This window comes from Pelophylax lessonae, assembly GCF_965119305.1.
Source record: "Pelophylax lessonae genome assembly, chromosome: 4".
NCBI lineage: Eukaryota > Metazoa > Chordata > Amphibia > Anura > Ranidae > Pelophylax > Pelophylax lessonae.
In genome coordinates, this window is record NC_138771.1 from 13,341,122 (window position 1) to 13,364,252 (window position 23,131).

General features: G+C 45.7%; 1 protein-coding gene and 1 long non-coding RNA gene across 5 annotated transcripts in view; one reads left to right on the forward strand and one right to left on the reverse strand.

Moving 5' to 3' along the window:
* The window catches only part of MORF4L1 (mortality factor 4 like 1), a 76,298-nt gene extending 67,070 nt beyond the window's left edge, over window positions 1-9,228 (forward strand). For all 4 annotated transcript variants that reach the window (XM_082253035.1, XM_082253036.1, XM_082253037.1 and 1 more), the window contains 3 exons: window positions 900-1,072; window positions 1,159-1,243; window positions 8,491-9,228. In XM_082253035.1, the coding sequence (XP_082109161.1) occupies window positions 900-1,072; window positions 1,159-1,243; window positions 8,491-8,575 (343 nt within the window). In that variant the 3' untranslated portion in view covers window positions 8,576-9,228. The remainder of the gene's footprint in view (window positions 1-899; window positions 1,073-1,158; window positions 1,244-8,490) is intronic.
* A 526-nt stretch (window positions 9,229-9,754) lies between these two features.
* LOC309552000 lies at window positions 9,755-10,485 on the reverse strand. Its single transcript, XR_014225121.1, has 3 exons — window positions 10,375-10,485; window positions 10,044-10,215; window positions 9,755-9,982 (listed from the first exon to the last, which is right to left on the reverse strand). It is a non-coding gene; the product is annotated as an uncharacterized lncRNA (long non-coding RNA).
* Window positions 10,486-23,131: the final 12,646 nt, after the last annotated feature.

Genomic DNA, 23,131 nt, shown 5'->3' on the forward strand with positions numbered 1-23,131 from the left:
GAATGGTGCGTATTTTCTGCTGGGGCGGGGTGACCATTATAGCAATCTTGCTGCTTTGCATGTGTTTGCTTTAACAACGGGGTTTAATTCCCCACTGTGGGCAGCATAAACAAATTACCCTAGCAGTGGGACCTTCCCACACTGCAAAGGGTAACTGCTTGTTAAGTCTAGGGGTAGATGAATAAACGGTAATACATAATTTCTTGCTGGTCACAGGCTTTCTAACATCCCATACAATGCATGACCTGCAGTCCTGCATTGTACAGGAGGATGGTGGGGGCCCACCTACAACCCAGAGCATTGGAAAGGAGAGAGCGCCAGCTGCTGGACGAGCAAGGAATGAGGTAATTAAAGCTTGTTCATCGTCCCCTAGACTTGAAGAGCCTAGATAACGATGAACAAGCTGTAATTACTTAATTCCTTGCTCCTCCAGCATCTGGCTCTCCTTTCCAATGCTCCGGGTTGTAGGTGGGCCCTCGCCATCCTCCTGTACAATGCAGGACTGCTGGTCCTGCATTTTACGGGATGTTAGCCTGTGAATATAAATAAAATATATATAGATATAGATATAGATATATATATAGATAGATAGATAGATAGATAGATATAGATATAGATATAGATAGATAGATATAGATATAGATATAGATAGATAGATAGATATAGATATAGATATAGATATAGAGATAGAGATAGATAGATAGAGATAGATAGATAGATAGAGATAGATAAATAGAGATAGATAAATAGAGATAGATAGATAGATAGATAGATATAGATATATATATAGAGAGAGAGATGGATATATATATATATATTATAGATATATCTCATAATTAGAATTTCTTTTTTATTGCCTTTTATACCTGTTTGTATATTGACTTGTGTTCTTCTTGCAGAGAATATGCAGTAAATGAAGTTGTAGCGGGTATTAAAGAATACTTTAATGTTATGCTGGGCACACAGCTACTGTACAAGTTTGAGCGTCCTCAGTATGCAGATATCTTGGCAGATCACCCTGATGCCCCTATGTCCCAAGTCTATGGTGCTCCCCACCTGTTACGCCTTTTTGGTAAGCAGTACACATTTATGGTACTATGTATTACCCTTTAGTATTGTTCTACTCTTACATTCACCTTTTTCTTCTGGTCCATATAGTTCGTATTGGAGCAATGTTATCATATACTCCATTGGATGAGAAGAGCCTGGCCCTTCTGCTGAACTACCTGCATGACTTCCTGAAGTGAGTGATTTATTGTGATTTGTACCTTTTTTACAATTTTTACAGATGACCGTGTTCAGTGCATGAACTGTCTGTATAATGTGCCATCTGTGACATGAAATAAGCTTCCAGACTATTTGGTGTTGGTTTTCAGATTTAGCATAAGTAAAACTTCATTTGGTTTTTAATTACCCTTAATGGGTGCATGTACAGTAGTAGTAAACCTAATTCTGAAAAGGAGGTGTATTCATTTGTATCACAAGGCCCCATAATACTTGTGAATGAGACCATTGGCGCTTAGATGTGTGAGACTCAGTGGACGATTTAGCTATGGTCAGAAGCCCCAATGAAAGTACATGGAAGCTGACGGCTCCTGTGGCTAATCGCGGCTGCTCGCATATAATTGTTCATGGAGTTATTACCAGCAAATACCAGCCCTGGACGCAGACAGTATTAACAGGTAAGCACTGCTTCTGCAGTTACATGTGAGCGGCCACGATTAGCTACAGGAGCTGTTGGCCTCCTATTGCTTTCATAGGGGCTTCCACCCGCAGCTAATTACCAGGAAGTGCCGCTGGGTCCCCCGCATCCAATCATAAAGAGCCCTATACACAACTGTGAATGAGGCCTTAGGATACAAGGGGATGACCTTCTCAGCTATATATTTAAAGCTGGCCTTGACAAATTTGCTTGAAATCTAGGAGCCAGCCAAAAAAGTTAGGAGCCAGATTTTTTTTTTTTCCAACAAAGCTTTATTTTCACCAAAAAAAACTTAACCAAACTCAAAATTGCACATAAAGATGACCAGAACCAAATATATCATATATCAAAAACACCTTCCTGGCGTCCAGAACTGCATGTCCTGGACGTTGGGTAATATGATTTGTGCATCCCTGTGAAAAGAATGGCAGGGACAGCACTTTCAGCCCCCAGCCCCCAGCCACAAACCAAACACAGCGGAAGGCATGTGGACCATCCCCCTTAGGACACAGGCCCAAGGCAAAAAAGGCAGCATCACAGCCTGTCTCCTGGCCACCGTATACATGTAAAGCCTAGTAAACACTATCATCTTTTTTTTTTTTTCGTTCAACCCAGCAGGTTGAAGGAAAAACTGATGGCTCAGGTCAGAGCTGCTGTATTACCAATCTAATCTAATGTTAGTACAACGATCTCCCCTGCTGAGCTATTGTGTTCTGACAAGGGGACGGCCCTCCACCAGAACACTCTGGTCAGTGTTGATCAGGAGCCAGTTGGCTGCTGGTTTCCCAGCATGTTCGGCTGGCTTCTGTCGGACCGGCTGCCATACACACCAGCTGTCAGACGGTTTGTATTGAACAGGTCGAAGTCACCCGGCATTTGGCCCGTGTGTACTAGGCTTAATTGTGTGATGGGCAGCGGCTCACTAGGGAAGGACAGGGCAGCAAGGTGGGGCCGATAGGGGATCCAGTGACTCGTGCCACTTTAGGCCCCTTTCCCACGGGTGCCTTAGCTAAGCGGAATCTGCTTGCTCAGTGGGGGATCTCTCCACTAATCCCCGCAAAGCAGGGGGATGACCTATCCGTGTCCACCCCACTATACAGAGCTGACACAGTCCCACACTCTCCTCTATGGGACAATCGGATGGAAATGGACCACCTGTCTGTTTCCATCTGATCCGACCTTCAGGACGGATAGAAAATAGGACCACCATCCGTCTGTTTTTGGCGGACAGGATCGGATGGCAGCGGAGTCAGACCTGTCTCCTGACATCCGCCGCTCCATAGAGGAGACTGGAGAGTCTGATCAGGTCCACCTGAAAAACTGACAAGCGGACCTGATACGACAGCCTGTGTGAAAGAGGCCTTCGGCTGTGTGGCTGTGGCATAGCAGGGAGAGAGTGGAAAATTGAAGAGAGAGAAAACAAATTCAAATTAATTTTAATGAAAATAAAAATAATGGAAAACAGTTTCCATCTTTGTGGGGGAGGGGCTGTGTAAATTTAACTAAAGCTGTTTCAACCAGCTGCCCCACGCTCCCTTTCCACTCACTGCTATGAAAAGGGCGCCAAATCAAGCATGCAACAGCTTCAACCAGCTGTCCGGCAGAGAGAGCAGGCAGGGGTTGCCCTCAGCACTGTCAGGGACTGCTTGTAGCAGCTCCAGGCACCAGAAGAGGGTGCCAGTTCCCCAGCCAGTGTGAGCAATGTAAGGGCAATGCCCTCCGTGTCAACAGAGCGAGCGATGCATCTTGCACCAGCTCAATTATCGGCCAGCGCAGCATCTTAGTCCGTGCACCCAAGGGGGGAGGGTATGGGGACAAAACACCTGCTGCAGTCTAGCCCAGGCAACAGGCCGCTAATTGTAGGCACCAATGTGACCTGGCGCCTGGAGTTTGTCGAGCCCTGATTTAAATAAGTTCATATTTGGGGTGTAACATGTTCCTAAACACCCTCACACCACCTTCTGAGGCCCCCTCACCCTGTGACATTGGGCAGGGGTTCTGCTCCCCTGTAGCTGCTGTCAAATTTATAATTGGCATGGCTGTGAGAGGCTCCACCCACGTCATTCAGAGATCAGATTCAGAGAATGAATAAAGTATAAGTCCCGTCTGCCCCTGTGGCACAAGTGCGCTTCCTCCAGCTTTCTAACTGAAACCACATAGAGTGGTATGGGCAGAAATTTGGATGGAGAGTGTGCAGGAGCCTAAAACTGCACCCGCAATCCACTGGTTACGGGTGCAATGCTTTGCAGGCTCCTATGGAAAAAAAAAATGACGAATGCATTTTTTCCTGCAAAAATATGTGCATTTTTTTTTCCTTAAAGGTAACATTGCCTTTATCTGTACAGATATTAAGATTTTATATTTTCAAAACTTTGCTTTGAAGTCTATTGCTTTATGAAAGTTGTTCCTGAAGGCAACAAAATTGTGATCCAGTGAGATATTTGTCCTCCGATAACTGTGGCTGCCAACAGGAGCAACGCACAACTTTAGGCTGCATTCACTCTTTAGCATTTTGTAGCTTGAAGCTACAAAACGCTAAAGTGTGAAAGCAGCTTCGGTATATTCAGTGCAGATGGCCTAGTTCTGGCTTCCCTTCTTCCCCTTGTTAATGGTCAGCTAGTTCCCTCCCCCCACCAATCACACTGACACATCAGTTGTACTATTTACTAAATATTTTGCTTCCTGTTTAACCCTTTTGCTGCCAGAGCCGTTTTTGCATTTATTTTTTGCACACATGTTTAAAAAAATTATAATTTTAGGCCCCAAGATTACATAAATCCCCCCCCCCCCCCAAAACCTATATTTCGCTTTCGTTCATTGACAGACACAGATCCTGATCTTCATATCGTAACCATTGGGTTATACTGCCACCTACAGGAGTAGGACACTAGGCAGAAAAAGTCTGGCTATGCCTATGGGCAGTCCCAGGGGGTATTCTCCCGCTCCCTGCTATAGGTACTCAGTTTTTCTCTGCCCAGTCAGGAGTAAGGACCTAGTTCCTTGCTGGGATCTTTGGTCCTGGCAATTTTTTTCTTTTTAGATAGATTTTTTTTTTTTCTCCTGGTTTTTTCCTGTGAGATCTATAATCGACTGCCGGACTGGGCGACAGGCTGGATAATCTAGACCCAGTGGTCATCCCTGTCTGGCCAGCGAGCACGCGCAGACCTCAGATCCGCACTAGGTTGGCCGCGACATAGCCCCACTGGACGGGGGCTGCCTGCGAGTTAAACGCCTTACGAGGTCACATACGACCGTGTCTCGGCCTGAGTCGCAGCGTTCCTCCTGGCCGACAGCCCCCCATTTAGATGGCGAGGGGTTCTGTCTGGAGTGGTGCCCACCTGGTTCCTGGTATGGTGAGTTGCTGTCCCCCCCTCCCCCCGGAGGGATTTGGGGTGGGCGTGGGCCCCTCCATGGGACAGTCAGACCCCCGGGTTCCCCTCCTTCCCATCAGGCACCCCCTCATCTGTCCCCCCATTTTACTTCCTCCACTTTTGCTGGGGCTGCATGGGTGGTGTGCACGACCTCCTGGGGTGGGGGCAGGGCGGTATGCAGGAGATGGGTGGGAGGGGGGTGCCGCCAGCGACCCTCTCCCCTTCTCTGCTGAGAATCAATTGGTGCTTTGTGAATGGCAACCGGGTGGTGCTGCCAGAGCGGTGGGGGTTTTCCCTTAGCAGTGTTTTACACTTTATCAGGGGGACCCCACAACTCATGGAGTCTTTGGAGCACATCTCCCCACCTCCGGGTCCCAACCACCCATCGATGCACTGACGGCGGTCTTGGAATCCCTTGTGTCCCGGGTGGAGGCTGCTTTTGGGCGACAGGATGACAAAAAGCGCCCCACGCATTCTCCTGCCTCATCAGATCCTGAATCTGATTCAGTCGCCGCGGACGTGGGTCACCCTGCTGGGTCTTCGACCTACACGCCCTGAATCCTCAGATAGTGAGGAGGACTTCTCAACTTCTGCAACCGCGCACAAAAAGGCGCTGGTGGACGCACTGATTGTATCTGTGCGTGAGGCTTAAAGATGGAGGCGCAGGTTCTCTTTGGCACTCACAAGCCGTCCAGAGCGGCAAAGGTGTTTTCTTTCCCCTCCTATTTTGACAGAATTGTCACTAAAGAGTAGGGACGACCAAAGCGTTCTCTTGGGGTCCCTAAGCGAATTGCTAGGCGATACCCCTATGAGTCCTATAAGAAGTGGACTGTTCCACTGGTGGTGGACCCTCCGGTTTCCAGATTAAACAAGGCAACCATGATTCTGGTATAGGAGTCCCCGTACTTTAAGAACCCGACTGACATGAAGGCGAAGGCTGTGGCCCGCAATATGTACACCCTGGCTGGTTTGGCACTGAGGCCGATATTCACCATTGCCCTGGTGTCACAGACTCTGACTGAAATGGGCTAGGCTTCAGTTTATTTGTAATGCCTCTCTTGGATGCGGCTCCCCTAGGGGCTTGGCTCTGTTTTTGGCAGTGATCCTTTGGGGCGTGTCTTTTGACTCCAATGCTGATCTGCAGACCAGACTTCTAAAAAGGCTTTGACTGATATTCCCTTTCAAGGAGATCGCCTGTTTGGTGCTACCCTGGATGACATCCATTAAAGGTCTCACAGGGGGGGAAAGTACCTTTTCTTCCGCAGGCTACTTAAGGGCAAGGACCCTTGTCGTAGGCGTGGGCCCCCCTCATCGGCTCATACGTTTTTTTCATCCCTCTAGACTACCCGATCAATGTCTTGGAACTCTGAGCGATCATACTGTGCCTGGAACATTGGACGGATTGTCTTCAAGGATGTCCAGCTCGCATTCAAACGAACAATGCCACAGCCGTGGCTTATGTCAATCTCCTGGCGGCTCTGGAGGTACTCTGCATTCTAAGGTGGGCAGAACAGTTCGTTACAGCCCTCTCTGCCGTACACATTCCGGGGGGGTGGAAAACTGGCAGGCGGATTACCTCAGTCGGCAGGCGTTGGGCCAAGGGGAGTGGTCCCTTCATCCGAGGTGTTTCATCAGTTGTGGCTCTGGTTGGGCATCCCCCAAGGTGGATCTGTTGGCATCTCTGCTCATTAGAAAGGTGCAGAGGTTTGTGGCTCGGTCACGGGATAAGCTGGCGGATGCCAGAGATGCACTGGTGGCCCCGTGGGGTCAGTACCGTCTTGATTTACGCCTTCCCACCTCTCAAGCTTCTGCCAAGACTTCTACTCAGGATCGAGGCAGAAGGGACCCCGGTCATCTTGGTGGCCCCGGACTGGCCTCGCCGGGCTTGGAACGCCAATCTGGTGCTGCTGGTCGCTGACGTTCCTTGGGACAGCAGATCCACCCTGGGAGGAAGCTTCCAAGGACCAATCTTCCATCCTCTTGACAGTCGCTGGCTTTGACGGCTTGGCCGTTGAACGGCAGGTGCTGATGGATAGAGGTTTGTCTGAGTCGATGATTCCAACACTGTTAAAAGCTAGGAAATCTACTTCTAGGAAGATCTACCATCGTACGTGGAAGATGTACATTGTGTAGTGTGAGTCTCTTGGGGTTCATCCTTGCTCTTTTTCAGTGGCTCGGATCTTGACCTTCCTTCAAGGGGGAGCTGAGCACAAACTGGCCGAGTGCTATCAAGGGTCAGGTGTCGGCCTTAGCTGTCTTCTTTCAACGGCCTTTGGCCACATACTTCCTGGTATGTACTTTTCTTCTGGGAGTTAGGCACTTGACCCCTCCAGCTTGTTCTGGGGTCACCTAAGCAGGCGTGCTTCCAAGCCACGGTTCTGTGTGCCCATTCAATCGCTCCCGCTGCTGCCAAAAGCCAATCAGGAGTGCGAGTCCCTGGAGCGGCAAGGCTTTTGTAGACATCGCTGGATCAAGAGGGGGCTCAGGTATTGGGGGGGGGGGGGGGGGGGGGGTTCCGCTGCACACAGAAGCTTTTATTACCTTCATGCATAGAAAACTCCTTCTGTATTTACAATCACTTTAACCTCTTCTGGACCGCAGCCCTCCTGTGCGGAATCATCTACCTGTGCGTGACTTTGTGCAATGGATCTGGGGCGTGTGCGGCCCACTGTGATTGGCCGGGCCTATGTTCACCGCAGTCGTTCGGGAGAGAGGCAGACCACAGTTCTGTGACAGGGGAGGATGGAGATCTTGTTTCTGCCAAGCAGGAACACTGATCTTTGCCTTCCCCCAGTCAGACCATCCCCCACATGGGTTCCCTGGGAGTGCTTTCTAACTTTTTAACCCTTTGATCGCCCCTGATGTTAACCCCTTCCTAGCCAGTGTCGTTAGTACAGTGACAGTATATTTTTAGCACTGTATTAGTGTCAATGTTTCCCAAAAAAGTGTTGTAAGTGTCTGATTTGTCTGCCGCAGTCCCGCTAAAGATCGCTGCCATTACTAGTAAAAATAAAAAATTCCATAAATATCTCATAATTTGTAGACTCTAAGTAAAAAATATACGGTGTATTTTTTTTTGTTTATAGAGCAAAAAAAAAAAACGCAGAGGTGATCGGATACCATCAAAAGAAAGCTCTATTTCTGGGTTTAAAAAAAGGACAACATTTTTATTTGGGTACAGCGTCGCACAACTGCGCAATTTTTAGATAGTCGTATTGCATAAAATGGCCTGGTCATGACGGGGGGAGGGGGGGGGTAAATCTTTAGGGGCTGAAGTGGTTAAAGTAGCGCAGTGCTGAATAGCAAAAAATGGCCTGGTTATGAAGGGGGGGGGATAAAATCTTGCCAAGCTTAAATGGTTAACTGTTTACAGAAATACTTAACTTTTTTTTTCTTCTTCTTATTTATACTTTCCAGGTATTTGGCCAAAAATTCCTCCACATTGTTCAGTGCCAGCGACTATGAGGTTGCACCCCCTGAATACCACAGGAAGGCTGTATAGTCTCCATATCGACCATTTCTGCTCAAGATGTAGCAGCGAGTGTCCAAGGCTTGCTTGCCATCATTCTAGTGTGACCTTGCAAGTGACTGGCAGATGAGAAGAATGCGTGTTTTCTTCATTGTGAATGATCTTGTGGATTGTAAGGGGGGAGGCTTCAGACCACCGGCCCAGCCTTCAGACCCGAGATAGCCATGTTTATCAGTGACTGGAGACATCTGAACTTTTGTCCAGTATTCTAGACGCATTGGGTGCGTGGCTGAAGACTATTTCTAAACTGAAATCAGACAGTCTCCCCAGCTTTCTAGTACTGCTTTCATGGTGATTGTGTGGTTTGCAGCCTTGGTATTTGTTCACGTGATATGTACTCTCACGCCCTGGCATTGGGCCACTCCCATCTGGAAGATCTTGCGCTGAAAATGTTTCCTAAGGTGTTCTGGAACAACAAGGCTGCTGTTAACATCATGAACTTCTTTACAAAAAAAAAAAAAAAAAATGACCTATCGGATGCCTTGTATTTTGTTAATGTATTCCGAACTTCGTTTGTTCACAATTTTAGTGGGATTTTGTATTGGGCCCTGGGACCAAAAGTACACCCTAACCTCACTTGAAGCCCGTCACAATGTCTTAATTTTTATCTTCAGTGCAATTTTTATTTTAAAAAAGATCGCTCTGTAGGTGTGTAAACTTTTTTGTTTTTTTTTTTTCACTCGACCTATTGTGTGGATGAAGAAACTTGAAGTGCCACTCAAAGCCGAGGCTTGACTATCTCCCTGCCGGTGCCCAAAAAAAAAAAAGGGAGCAGGCATCAGGTTCACTCATCCAGAACTGTTTTGCATGAGACGCCGCTCAAACCGACCCAGTGCTAATAAGATGTGAGGCCTCAGTCTTTGCCGCTCCAGCAAATTACCGCTCAAACCGACCCGGTGCTAATGAGATGTGAGGCCTCAGCCAGCGCCGCTCCAGCCAACCTGGTGAGAATGAGATGTGTGGCCTCATCCAGCGCCGCTTCGGCAAAAAGCTCTCAAAGCGACCCAGTGCTAAAGAGATGTGAGGCCCCAGCCAGCACCGCTCCAGCGAATACCCATCAAACCGACCCGTTGTTAACGAGATGTGAGGCCCCAGCCGGCAATGCTCTAGCGAATACTGCTCAAACAACCCGCTGCTAATGAGATGTGTGGCCTCAGCCAGCACCGCTCTATCGAATACCACTCAAACCGACCCGGTGCTAATGAGATGTGTGGCCTCAGCCAGCACCGCTCCAGCGAATACCACTCAAACCGACCAAGTGCTAATGAGATGTGATGCCTAAGCCAGCGGTGCACCACCGAATACTGCTCAAACCGACTGGCGCTAACGAGTTGTGAGGCCTCAACCAGTGCCGCTCCAGCAAATACCGCTCAAACCAACCTGGCGCTAATGACGTGAGGCCTCAGCCAGCGGCACTCCAGTGGATACCACTCAAACTCACCCGGTGCTAACGAGATGTGTGGCCTCAGCTAGCGCCCCTTCAGCGAATACCGCTCAAACCAACCTGGTGCTAACGAGATGTGAGGCCCCAGCCAGTGCTGCTTCAGCGAATACGACTCACTGACCCTGTGCTAACGAGATGTGAGGCCTCAGCCAGCACTGCTCCAGCCAACCTCATGAGAACGAGATGAGTGGCCTCAGCCAGCGCCGCTCCAGCAAATACCACTCAAACTGACCCGGCACTAAGGAGATGCGAGGCCCCAGCCAGCACCACTCCAGCCTACCCGGTGCTAATGAGATGTGTGGCCTCAGCTGGGCCGCTCCAGCGAAACCCCGCTAAAACCGACCCAGTAATAATGAGATGTGAGGCCTCAGCCGAAGCCACTCCAGCGAATACCGCTCAAACCGACCCGGTGGTAACGAGATGCGAGGCCCCAGCCAGCACCGCTCCAGCCAACCCGGTGCTAATGAGATGTGTGGCCTTAGCTGGGGCCGCTAAAGCGACTAGCCCTAAAACCGACCCAGTAATAATGAGATGTGAGGCCTCAGCTGGGGCCACTCCAGCGAATACCGCTCAAACCGACCCGGTGGTAACGAGTTATGAGGCCTCAGCCAGCACTGCTCCAGCCACCTGCTGATGTGTTTTGCCCCACCCCTCGAGGCTTGGTCAGAGGTGAGAGATGTGAACAGGACAGAGACTTGTATTTGCATCATCCCCTGTGAAGGGGGAAGTGAAAATGTGTGTGTGATATGTATTGACCAGAAAGGTGTGTTAAAAATGAGGAGGGACAAACTAAAGTGAAAAACTATTTATAAAAGAGGTGGGAAAAAAAAAAAAAAAATTGGTGAATCGTGAATGAAGAGAAAAAAATTGCAAGATATAAAAGTGTGGAAAAAGTGAAAAAAAGGGAGGAAAAATAAAAATGTATATTTTTATACTAAAATTTATAGAAACATAAAAAAAATTACTTTTCCACTTTTTGTTTTTTCTTTTACTCTTTTATACCTCTCTTCATGATTTTCACCAATTTTATTCAAAGGTATCAGAGTGAAAATAAAGTGTGAAAAATGGGGGAAAAAAAAAAAAATTTTATTTAATTTTATAAAAAAAATTATATATACTTTCCTATATTTATTTCACTCTTTTATACCTTGGAAATGTTTTCTATTCATGATTTTCACCAATTGTATTCAGTTTTTATTTTTACTAATTTTTTTTCCTCAATATTGTTTTCCCTTAAATTTTGTGTCTCATGTATTATTTTCAACACCCCTTTCATGACCGATGATGTGAATACAAGTCTGTTGTGCTCATATCTCCCACCTCTGTGACCAAACCCCCATTGGGTGGGGCGAAAAACACGTCATAGGAGCGTGGCTGGAGCCACACCTCGCTTAGCGCGGGGTCAGCACGAGCGATGTCTCATGCAAAACAGTTTGTGACCTATTGTGTAGACATTGATTCACCAACCCGGTCAAGAGGACATAACAATTCTATACATATTTTATTTTTATTTTTTTCCCCGTTCTGAGCTGAAGGGCTTTGGAGGTAAATGCTGGCAGATGGGGGTGGCCGGCAGTGTTATGCACCCGCCTTTTTCTAGAAGTGCTTTTTGACTCATTTCCTGTTATTTTCTTGTTTTATAACAGTAACTGCTTGTCCTGTTAGCATTTCTGCATCTGGGTGTGTCAAAAATCTTGTAACTGGTGTCCATTCAAAAAAATTTGTCGTGTAGCTGTTTTTAAGAGACCTAAAATGTTAGTTCTGCATATCTGTGTTGATTTGTTGGGCAGGACGGTGGGGGGCGTTCACAGCATACCCACGTAAGTATGAAATAAAAGCAGTGGTTGAGCACAGAGCTCTGTTTTTTGAGTGTTCTGGTGGCTTCTACATTTAATACTGAAATGTGTGTGACACGATGGGGAGAATGTTCGCCCCGATTAACAAGCAGTTGCTCCTGGATTGTCAGGCTGCAGTTCTGCTACGTTGGCCATTCCACGGGGTTTGAAATTCTCTCTATCGTTAAAAAATTTGAGCAGCACTTTTGCTGAGCATGGTCCTCGATGTTCAGAAATGTCTTTTAATGCATGACCTTGTTTTATGTTTTGCTTTAAATGTACAAAAGATGTTCTATAAAATAAAGGTGCTGTTAATGCCATGGTGTGCATTACTAATTTGACTTGTGTGTGTGTTTTTGTTTTTTTTTGTCTTCATAAAAGCCAGCAGAGGGTGCTACTGCAGACAGGAATGTGCGGTAGATTGCATTCCATTAAACTGAGACTTCTGTTTCTTGTGCATTGTAAGGCTGACAAAGATTACCAGGATAGTAAGGTTGCTCTAACCCAGCGGTCACCAAACTGTGGCCCTTTGCTTGCTTTTATCTGAGCCTTGGGGCACTATTCCACCGGCTGATGCCAATGATGGGGCACTATTCTACCGACTGACGCCAATGATGGGGCACTATTCCACCGGCTGACGCCAATGATGGCGCACTATTCCACCGGCTGACGCCAATGATGGCGCACTATTCCACCGGCTGACGCCAATGATGGGGCACTATTCCACCGGCTGACGCCAATGATGGGGCACTATTCCACCGGCTGACGCCAATGATGGGGCACTATTCCACCGGCTGACGCCAATGATGGGGCACTATTCCACCGGCTGACGCCAATGATGGGGCACTATTCTACTATTCCCCCTACTGACACAATTAGAAACCCTTCCCCCCCTACTGACTCAGTGGAGTGCCGTCCCCCCTTGCTGACGCGATCAGTGGGGTGCCGTCCCCCCTTGCTGACGCGATCAGTGGGGTGCCGTCCCCCCTTGCTGACGCGATCAGTGGGGTGCCGTCCCCCCTTGCTGACGCGATCAGTGGGGTGCCGTCCCCCCGGCTGACGCGATCAGTGGGGTGCTGTCCCCCCTGCTGACGCGATCAGTGGGGTGCCATTCCTCCCATTGTTGGGGGCACAGATGCCGGGGCATTTTCTACTTCCACTGGCCACAGTGCAGCCCCCTTAAAGCCTGAAGGACAGCAAACTGGCCCTTTGCTTAGAACGTTTGCAGACTCCAGCTCTAACCTCCTAGATCAGGGGTCTTCAAACTTTATAAACAAAGGGCCAGTTTATTGTCCTTCAAACCTCGTACACACGCAACGAATTTCCGCCGACCGGTCGTTCGTCTTTTGTCCAGAGTGGTGTCTGTTGGTTGGAATGTGCTCTAGACTGCACACGAATTTTCCCGTACGACAGAATTCTACTTCAGAAGTGATGTCATGTGTTGAATTTCTTTGTATGTGTTCTTTCATCTCTGAGCATGCCTAGTCATGCTCATAAGATTTTTCCCCATCAAAATCTGTACTAATGAGACGAAAATCGGACGTGTTTTGATGGTCGACAAAAATTATATAGCCTGCACACCAGGATTTTTTCGGCCGAAAAGTCGGAGTCGGTTGTTTGGAAGCACCATACTAACAAGCTCAAAATCGGCAGATCGGTCGTTGGACGAAAATTCCCAGCCGAATTTCGACTCGTGTGTACGGGGCTTCAGACTGACCAGCGAGGAAAAAAAGAAACATTTTCTGACAGCAGTGGGAGTAAACAGTGCCCTATCTTTGATACTAGGGGGAGGAATAGTGCCCCATTGTCAGTGTCAGTGGGAGAAATGACTCCCCATTGTTAGTGGGAGGAATTGTGCCCTGTTGGTGTCAGTGGACAGCATCCTATCAGTGGGATGAATATTGTCCCAAGGACCAGCTGAAGGCAAGCAAAGGGCTGCAGTTTGGAGACCCCAGCTTCAGCCCAATATCAGAAAGTAGGTGAAGCCAAATTTAATCGATGATCCCACAAGGCAGAGCAGAGGGTACCCCATAAGAACAAAGGCTTGGGTAGATTGAAGTAGCTCTCAACATCCCAGCTAATGTTGATATTACACTTGATCTTAGCCAATAGGCCAAGAAGCAATAACACAGTAACTATAAGTAACCCAGCACTTTCAAAAAGTCATACACCCCAAAAATGTGCTTGGAGCAAAATTTTGAGGTAAATCCCCAAATTCAAAGACCAATATCTAAATCTTTTCTCATTTCATTATTTCTTATGAATAAGTTCTTCCCTAAAAATATTAACCTCTAGCCCGGCCCTTGCAAGAAGTTTATGATGCCAGGAGGCTGGGCGGGGGTTCATGATCATGTGACTGCCGTGATTGGCTGTCACAGAGCTAGAGGCAATTTACAGCACACACTAATTTTGGTAGCATAATTGTGGAAAGTATGTTCCTTGCTAAAGACAAAACATTCTATTTTTTTTAATTGTTATGAGTAAAGTTCCACTTTAACGGAAAAAAACAACCGAATGCTCCAGATGGGCTATGACTTCATCAAATCAGTGCACTTCCTTCCAAGGGTGGTAGGGTAGATCCAAATCCCGATCCTTGTCAGTCTCTAACCCAAATATTCTGGATGAACCTTCTGCACTGCTATACACCTTTTGTGTAAAAATAGGGATTTTATGTTCACATACATTGACATACAAAGGCTGCCAGCTGTGTCAATGTAATTCATCTTTGGCCAGTCCCTACTCTGCTCTGCAAATGCTCCAGTGGATATAGTGAGAATATGGGGCAGACATGCACAAGTTGTAGGAAAGGTGCAGGTCTGGTCACTGACGTGGACTATGCAAAAGAAATAAGATATTTCTGTGCTCACAACCCAATAGCTTACACATATCTAGTATATAACCCATCAGATGCTAAAGGGTGTGACCACGTTAAAAATTCTGGATGAACCCTCTGCACACGGCTGGCTATACACGCTTTCTCGCAAACTTTGCGTAGAAACTGATTTTTTTTTGTTTTACCTAACATACATTGAATTACATGTTTAACACCTTCATGCCTAAGCCTTTTTCTGACAGTTGCCTACAAGCTCAAATCTATTTTTTGCTGGAAAATTACTTGGAACCCCCAAACATTATATTTCATTTTTAGCAGAGACTCTAGAGAATAAAATGGCGGTGGTGGTTGCAGTATTTTATGTCACACAGGATTTGTGCAGCAGTCTTTCAAATGCAAATTGGAAAAAAAATACACTTTCATATATAAAAAAAAAAAACAGTAAAGTTAGCCCAATTTATTTTTGGGTATACAGTGGGTACGGAAAGTATTCAGATCCCCTTCAATTTTTCACTCTTTGTTATATTGCAGCCATTTGCTAAAATCATTTAGGTTCATTCTTCTTCCTCATGAATGTACACATAGCACCCCATACTGACAGAAAAACACAGAATTGTTGACATTGTTGCAGATTTATTAAAAAAGAAAAACTGAAATATCACATGGTCCTAAGTATTCAGACCCTTTGCTCAGTATTTAGTAGAAGCCCCCTTTTGATCTAATACAGCATTCATCTTTCCCTCGATTGCAACCAGTTGTCCTGTCCCTGCAGCTGAAAAACACCCCCACAGCATGATGCTGCCACCACCACGCTTCACTGTTGGGACTGTATTGGACAGGTGATGAGCAGTGCCTGGTTTTCTCCACACATACCGCTTAGAATTAAGGCCAAAAAGTTCTATTTTGGTCTCATCAGACCAGAGAATCTTATTTCTCACCATCTTGGAGTCCTTCAGGTGTTTTTTAGCAAACTCCATGCGGGCTTTCATGTGTCTTACACTGAGGAGAGGCTTCCGTCGGGCCACTCTGCCATAAAGCCCCGACTGGTGGAGGGCTGCAGTGATGGTTGACTTTCTACAACTTTCTCCCATCTCCTGACTGCATCTCTGGAGCTCAGCCACAGTGATCTTTGGGTTCTTCTTTACCTCTCTCACCAAGGCTCTTCTCCCCCGATAGCTCAGTTTGGCCGGACGGCCAGCTCTAGGAAGGGTTCTGGTCGTCCCAAACGTCTTCCATTTGAGGATTATGGAGGCCACTGTGCTCTTAGGAACCTTAAGTGCAGCAGAAATCTTTTTGTAACCTTGGCCAGATCTGTGCCTTGCCACAATTCTGTCTCTGAGCTCTTCAGGCAGTTCCTTTGACCTCATGATTCTCATTTGCTTTGACATGCATTGTGATCTGGAAGGTCTTATATAGACAGGTGTGTGGCTTTCCTAATCAAGTCCAATCAGTATAATCAAACACAGCTGGACTCAAATGAAGGTGTAGAACCATCTCAAGGATGATCAGAAGAAATGGAAAGCACCTGAGTTAAATATGAGTGTCACAGCAAAGGGTCTGAATACTTAGGACCATGTGATATTTCAGTTTTTCTTTTTTAATAAATCTGCAACAATGTCAACAATTCTGTGTTTTTCTGTCAGTATGGGGTGCTATGTGTACATTCATGAGGAAGAAGAATGAACTTAAATGATTTTAGCAAATGGCTGCAATATAACAAAGAGTGAAAAATTTAAGGGGGTCTGAATACTTTCCGTACCCACTGTAATGCGAAAGATGTCACACTGAGTAAATAGATACCCAACATGTCACGCTTTCAAATTGCGCACACTCATGGAATGGCGACAAAGTACGGTACCTAAAAAATCTCCATAGGCGACATTTTAAAAATTTCTTCAGGTTACCGGTTTAGAGTTACAGAGGAGATCTTGGCTAGAATGATTACTCTAACGAACGATTGCGGCGATACCTCCAATGTGTGCTTTGAACACTGTTTACATTTGCAGTCGTGACTTGCGTATGCGTTTGCTTCTGCGTGCAAGCATGGAGAAGACGGGACAGTTTACATTTTTTCTTTTCTTATTTTTTTTACACTGTCCTTTTTGAAAAAAAAAAAAATTCTGGTCACTTTTATTGCTTTCAAAAGGAATCCAAACATCCCTTGTGATAGTAATTGGCAGTGACAGGTACTCTTTATGGAGGAATCTTGGATCCATAAGACACCAAATTTCTCCTCTGCACTTGAAAGCATTCAAAATGCCAAGTTTGGCTGTTTTGAATACTGTCTTTTTTAAAACTTGGCGCCTTTAACTTCTGGGTTACTAGATCCGAGCCCTGATCTAAGCCGAATTCGGCTTTGTTGGGGTCTCTGGCCTGCTGGCTGGTTGCTTGGACCCCCCCAGGGGAACATGAGAGGAGGAGGAGGGCAGCTGCAGGCATCACCCTGGTACAAACCCCTTCAAGCCGAGGCTGCATATTTGCATATGGTCAGCGTGAAGGGGTTAACCTCTTCAAGCCGGCACCTCCCATCCCTTTAAGAGGTTTAGGATGCTGGGAGTTTAAAGCGAAGCTCCACCCAAAAGGGGAAGCTCTGCTTGTTTGCTTTCTCCCCCCCTTTCGCTTCCACATCTTGCATTCTTGGGGGGGGGGGGGGGGGGTGTACCTGTTTTTTGAGCGTGCCACTTTTTAGACACCTTTTTGATTCTGGAATTGGTGCATGTGGCACCATGCGACCTAATCGCCGGGGCTTCCCCACAATGACTTGTAGATTCCCGACTTAGACGGGGGGGGGGGGGGTGGGGTGGAGAGAGCCTGCTTGAAGTCTGATAAATTGCTCACAGTGAAGTAGAGGGACACACAGAATGTTTTCATTCTGTCCTCCATTCACAGAGATACGACAGTCCTAATTGCAACGGCGACTGGTGTTGTTGAGAAGCCCCTCTGTGTTCACAAATTCAACCTTAACATGGGAGGGGTGGACTTCAACGACCAGATGATGGTGCCATACTTAATTGGCCGTAAGACCAGACGCTGGTACAAAAAAGTGTCTGTATACTTATTCCAATTGTTTTTGCTTTACGCTTATGTGCTATACAAAGCGTCAGGATGAAGTGGATCCTTCCTAAAATTCCAGGAAGAGATCAGCACAGCCTTTCTGTATCCAGAAGGTGCTGTGGCCAAATTTCCCAATTAAGATGCAGTGAGCTGGCTGCATGAGAGGCATTTTCCAGATGTGCTCCCTGGTACCCCTACTCAAAGAGCATCCCAAAGAAGATATTGTGTCTGTAGGAAATGCTGATATAAGCGTGACACCCGCTATTTTTGTCCCTCCTGTCCTGGCCAACCTGGTCTCTGCATCGGGGACTGCTTCCGTCGCTACCACACACTAGTAGACTTTCACTATAGGGTACAGCCCGGCACAGTCTAGGGCACACTTTCACGCAGAGTCTTGAAAGATGTTAGATGGCTATCGCTTTTTGAGAGACCCTAACCTGGAACATTTTAAAGTTTTTTTACAGTTACAAAAAATAAAAACGCAAAATATTCGTCATTTTATTGTTACTGTTTTTCATTGTTAACCATAGTTTGTTTTGCAGATACCATCATTCTACTGTTTTACTGTAATGTTTTATTGTTATTGTGTTTTATTGTTAACCATTTTGCAGGTACACCCATCAGCTGCAGCACTGAATTGTTTATCCTGACAGCAACAGCGTTTGCTCTCAGAATATACATAAATCAGTGATTGCAGCGCTGTAGAAGGTGATTTCACCACCGCAGTTAAAAAAAAAAGAGCATATATAGCGAAGCATAGGGGATGGAGTGGAAACAGAGGGAAGATCTTCCCTATGCTTTGCCATATATTTTTTAACCCTTTTCTTGGCAGAGATTTCTTCATCCACATCGATCAATGTGAATGGAGGAATCTGTTATGTTCTTTTTTTTGTGTTCAACCCATGGGCTAAACAAAAAAAAAAAAAAACATTGCATGTATGCCCATCATTAGAAGGGGGTGGATGCTGGGAGGTCCAATGGTGGGCATACCACTTACTTTCTGACAGCGATTTCTTCATCCATGTGAGTGGAGGAATCTCTTAGGCTCTCTTTTTTTTTTTTTGTTTAGCCCACAGGCTGCATGAAAAAAAAGAACCCTACAATATATGCCCAACAAGGACCTGCAACGTACTGGTACGCCGATGGACTTTGAGTGGTCATCCTGGGATGATGCCTGCGGGTTTAGGCATCACCTTGGTATCGCTTTTTACAGCAGGTGGTTGGCTTTCATGAAAAAGCAATCCTAGTGGCTTATCCGCTAGACTGTTTTTACAAGTGGGAGGGGACTCCCCCCGCCCCCACCACCCCCCTCCTCTGGCTCTCCGGTGGTTCCATCAACTGCCCATAGAGCTGATTGGAGACCAGAGTGGCTCCAATCATCTCTATGACTAAAGACGATACGTGGAAGCTACGAGCATTTCCTGACTTCCGTTTCCCATGGAAAAAAACAGCACCATTGGGAAAGCATCTTATCACACCAATCTTGGTGTGGTCAGATGCTTTAAGGGCAGAGGAGAGATCTAAAGTCTAATAGACTCCAATTTTAAAAAAAAAAAAAAAAAAAAAAAAAAAAAAAGAGTACCTGTCACTACTTATTGCTATCATAGGGGATATTTACATTCCCTGTGATAACAATAAAAATACATTTAAAATTAAAGCACCCCTATCTCCCCCTGTTTACGAGCAAAGGCGAACGCAAGCATCGGTTTTGTGTCATATGTAGACAGCAATTGCACCATGCTTGTGAGGTATCGCCGCGAACGTCAGATCAAGGGCAGTAATTCTAGCACTAGACCTCTTCTGTAAATCTAAAGTGGTAATCTGTAAAACATCAGCATTATGGTTGCCCTCAAAGGGCCGGTTGTGTCTGTAAGACTAGATGTCCAGAACACCCTACTCCCCCTTACAACACATGTCAACAGCCTCCCCCCTCTATCAGAGGACAAAAGTCCCTCACCTTCCCTTACATCACAGTACACCTCCTTTACCTTGTATGGAGCTGGGAAGAAGAAAGTGCAGGGTCTGGAGGAGGGCTGGAGTATGCTGAAGGCTGAGACCAGGGGAGGTAGAGAGGAGGGGGTGTTGCAGCTGCAGGAGAGGTGCGAGGGCCCCGTGTTTGACACATGTGCTGTAAAGGCTTTTAAAAATGTACGTAGTTTGTCGCCGCTGCACGGGCGTGTGCAATTTTAAACCATGTCATATTTGGTATCTATGTACTCGGCATAAGATCATCTTTTATATTTTACCAAACAATTGGGCAATATATAGTGGGTTTTTTTATGTATTAGATTTCCAAAAAGATTTTTTTTCCCCAAAAAATTTGCGTTTGGAAAATCCTTGCGCAAACACTGTGTGACCAAAAAAACTGCAACACCCACCATTTTACAGTGTAGGGCCTCTTCTTTAAAAATATATATATATATATATATATATATATATATATAATGTTTGGGGGTTCAAAGTATTTTCTAGTAAAAAAAATAATTTTTTCATGTAAATAAAAAGTGTCAGAAAAGGCTTGGTCTTCAAGTGGTTAGAAGAGTGGGTGATACGTGGCATAAGCTTCCAATATTGGGCATAAAATGCCAGGACAGTTCAAACAACCCCTAAATGACCCATTGTTGGAAATAGACACCCCCAAGATCTTTGCTGAGAGGCATGGCGAGTTCATGGAACATTTTATATTTTGCCACAAATTTGGGAAAATTATTTTCTTTTTCACACAAAGTTGTCACTAAATGATATATTGCTCACACATGCCATGGGATTATGTGAAATGAAACCCCAAAATACATTCTGCTGCTTCTCCTCAGTACAGGGATACCCCATGTTTGAGACTTTTTGGCAGTTTAGCCGCGTACAGGACCCCGAAAACCAATCACCACCTTCAGGCTTTCGAAGGGCGTAAATTGTTGATTTCACTCCTCACTACCTATCATAGTTTCGGAGGCCATGAAATACCAAGATTGCATAACCCCACCCCCCCCCCAAATGACCCCTTTTTGGAAAGTAGACACCCCAATGCTATTTGCTGAGAGGCATGGTAAATCCATGGAATATTTTATATTTTGCCACAAATTTCGGGAAAATTACTTTTTTTTTTTTTTTAACACAAAGTAGTCTCTAAATTATATATTGCTCACACATGACATGGGTATATGTAAAATGACACCCCAAAATACATTCTGCTGCTTCTCCTGAGTACAGAGATACCACATGTGTGAGACTTTATGGCAGTTTAGCCGCATACAGGACCCTGAAAACCAATCACCGCCTTCAGGCTTTTTAAGGGTGTAAATTGTTGATTTCACTCCTCACTACCTATCACAGTTTCGAAGGCCATGAAATGCCAAGATAGCACAAACCCCCCCCCCCCCAAATGACCCCTTTTCGGAAAGTAGACACCCCAATGTATTTGCTGAGAGGCATGGTGATTATTTTGCAGCTCTCATTTGTTTTGGAAAATTAAGAAAGTAAAGGAAAATGAATTTTTTTTTCTCTCCCAATTTTTAAAACTTTGTGACCCAAAGTGAGATCTGCAAAACACTCAACATGCCTCTCTGCAAATAGCTTGGGGTGTCTACTTTCTGAAAAAGGTTAATTTGGGAGGGGGGGTTTGTGCTGTCTTGGCATTTCATGGCCTCCGAAACTGTGATAGGTAGTGAGGAGTGAAATCAACAATTTGGTGGTGATTGGTTTTCGGGGTCCTGTATGCGGCTAGACTGCCAAAAAGTCTCACACATGGGGTATCCCTGTACTCAGGAGAAGAAGCAGGATGTATTTTGGGGTGTAATTCCATATATACCCATGGCATGTATGAGCAATATATCATTTCAATGACAACTTTGTGTTAAAAAAAAAATTATAATCATTTAAATAATAGGCTCAACATGCCTCTCAGGAAATTCCTTGGGGTTTCTACTTTCCAAAAAGGAATAATTTTGGGGGGGTTGAACTGTCCTGCCATTTTAGCATTTCAAGAAATCAGATGGGCAGTAAGAAAGTAAAAGCGTAAATTCCAGTATATACACCATCGTTTGTAGACGCTATAACTTTTGCACAAACCAATAAATATACGCTTACCGTATTAGGATTTTTTTTTTTTTTAATCAGACATGTAGCTAAATACATTTTGGACTAAATGTATGACAAAAATTGAGTTTATTGAATGTTTTTTTTTTTATAAGAAAAAGTAGAAAATTTCATTTTTTCCTCAAAGTTTTTAGTATTTTTTCGTTAATATCGCAAAAAATAAAAATCCCAGTAGTGATCAAATACCATTAAAAGAAAGCTCTATTTGTGGGGAAAAAAATTACATAAATTTTGTTTGGGTACAGCATTGCATGACTGCGCAATTACCAGTTAAATTCACGTAGTGCCGTATTGCAAAAAATGGCCTGCTCATTAAGGGGGTAAAACCTTCCGGTCCTTAAGTGGTTAAATGCCTTTCACAGGCATTTGGCTTTTTTTTTCAGCCTGTAAAAGCACCTCTTTGCAAGCCTGTATGTCAATGCACCCCTAGGCGTTTACAGGCATATTAGAAGAGGAGCATTTACAGGCTGAAAAAAAAAAACATCAAGATCGCATTCAGGAGAGGAGGATTTGGGCAACCAATAAAAAAAAAAAAAAAGCTTGGCTTGCATAAGCGCATGTAAATGTGCCTGAACGCTACACGCGTTTAGCGCTTGAGTGTTTATTCATTCCAGTGGCCAGAATAAATAATTATTTTGGCCAATGGAATCCATAATTGCTCAAACGCTAACATACAGCTTTAGGTGCATTTTAGAGCTTTTTCCTGCCAGAAGTAAAAGGTGTTCAGACGAGAAATTCCAATGCCTTGCATGCATAAAGCCTAAAGCAGTGGTTCTTAACCTGGGTTAGATCGAACCCCAGGGGTTCGGTGAGTCAGTCTCCGGGGTTCGGCGGGGGGACAAAGGAGCAATTGCTCCCCCCGAGAAAATATTACTGATTGTGAGGCCGAGCGCACCCCGGGAAATCAGAGCTTCGGTCGGGACAACTCACAGCCATTACACATAGACACTTGACACTCCGCCCCCTGTACCTCCCCCAGCAGGTTTCCAGCCTATCTCCTGCAGGCTGCTTGCTGCATGAGTGGGCGGGATGGGGATGTACCTGACCACGGAGATCGCGCCCGCCTGGAAGAGGGAAGTGTGAGCAGCTGAGCAGAGGGAGCCGAGTGAATGTTCCTGGAGGTAGGCTCAACTAGCTGTACATGGTGGACAAGGACCTCTATGCTACGTCTGCTGAGTTACTGCAGCTTAGCATAGAGGTGCTGTTAGCTGACAGATGGAAATGCATGTCCTTTTCATTTAGCTCAATAAAGCATTGTGAATACCCCCTGG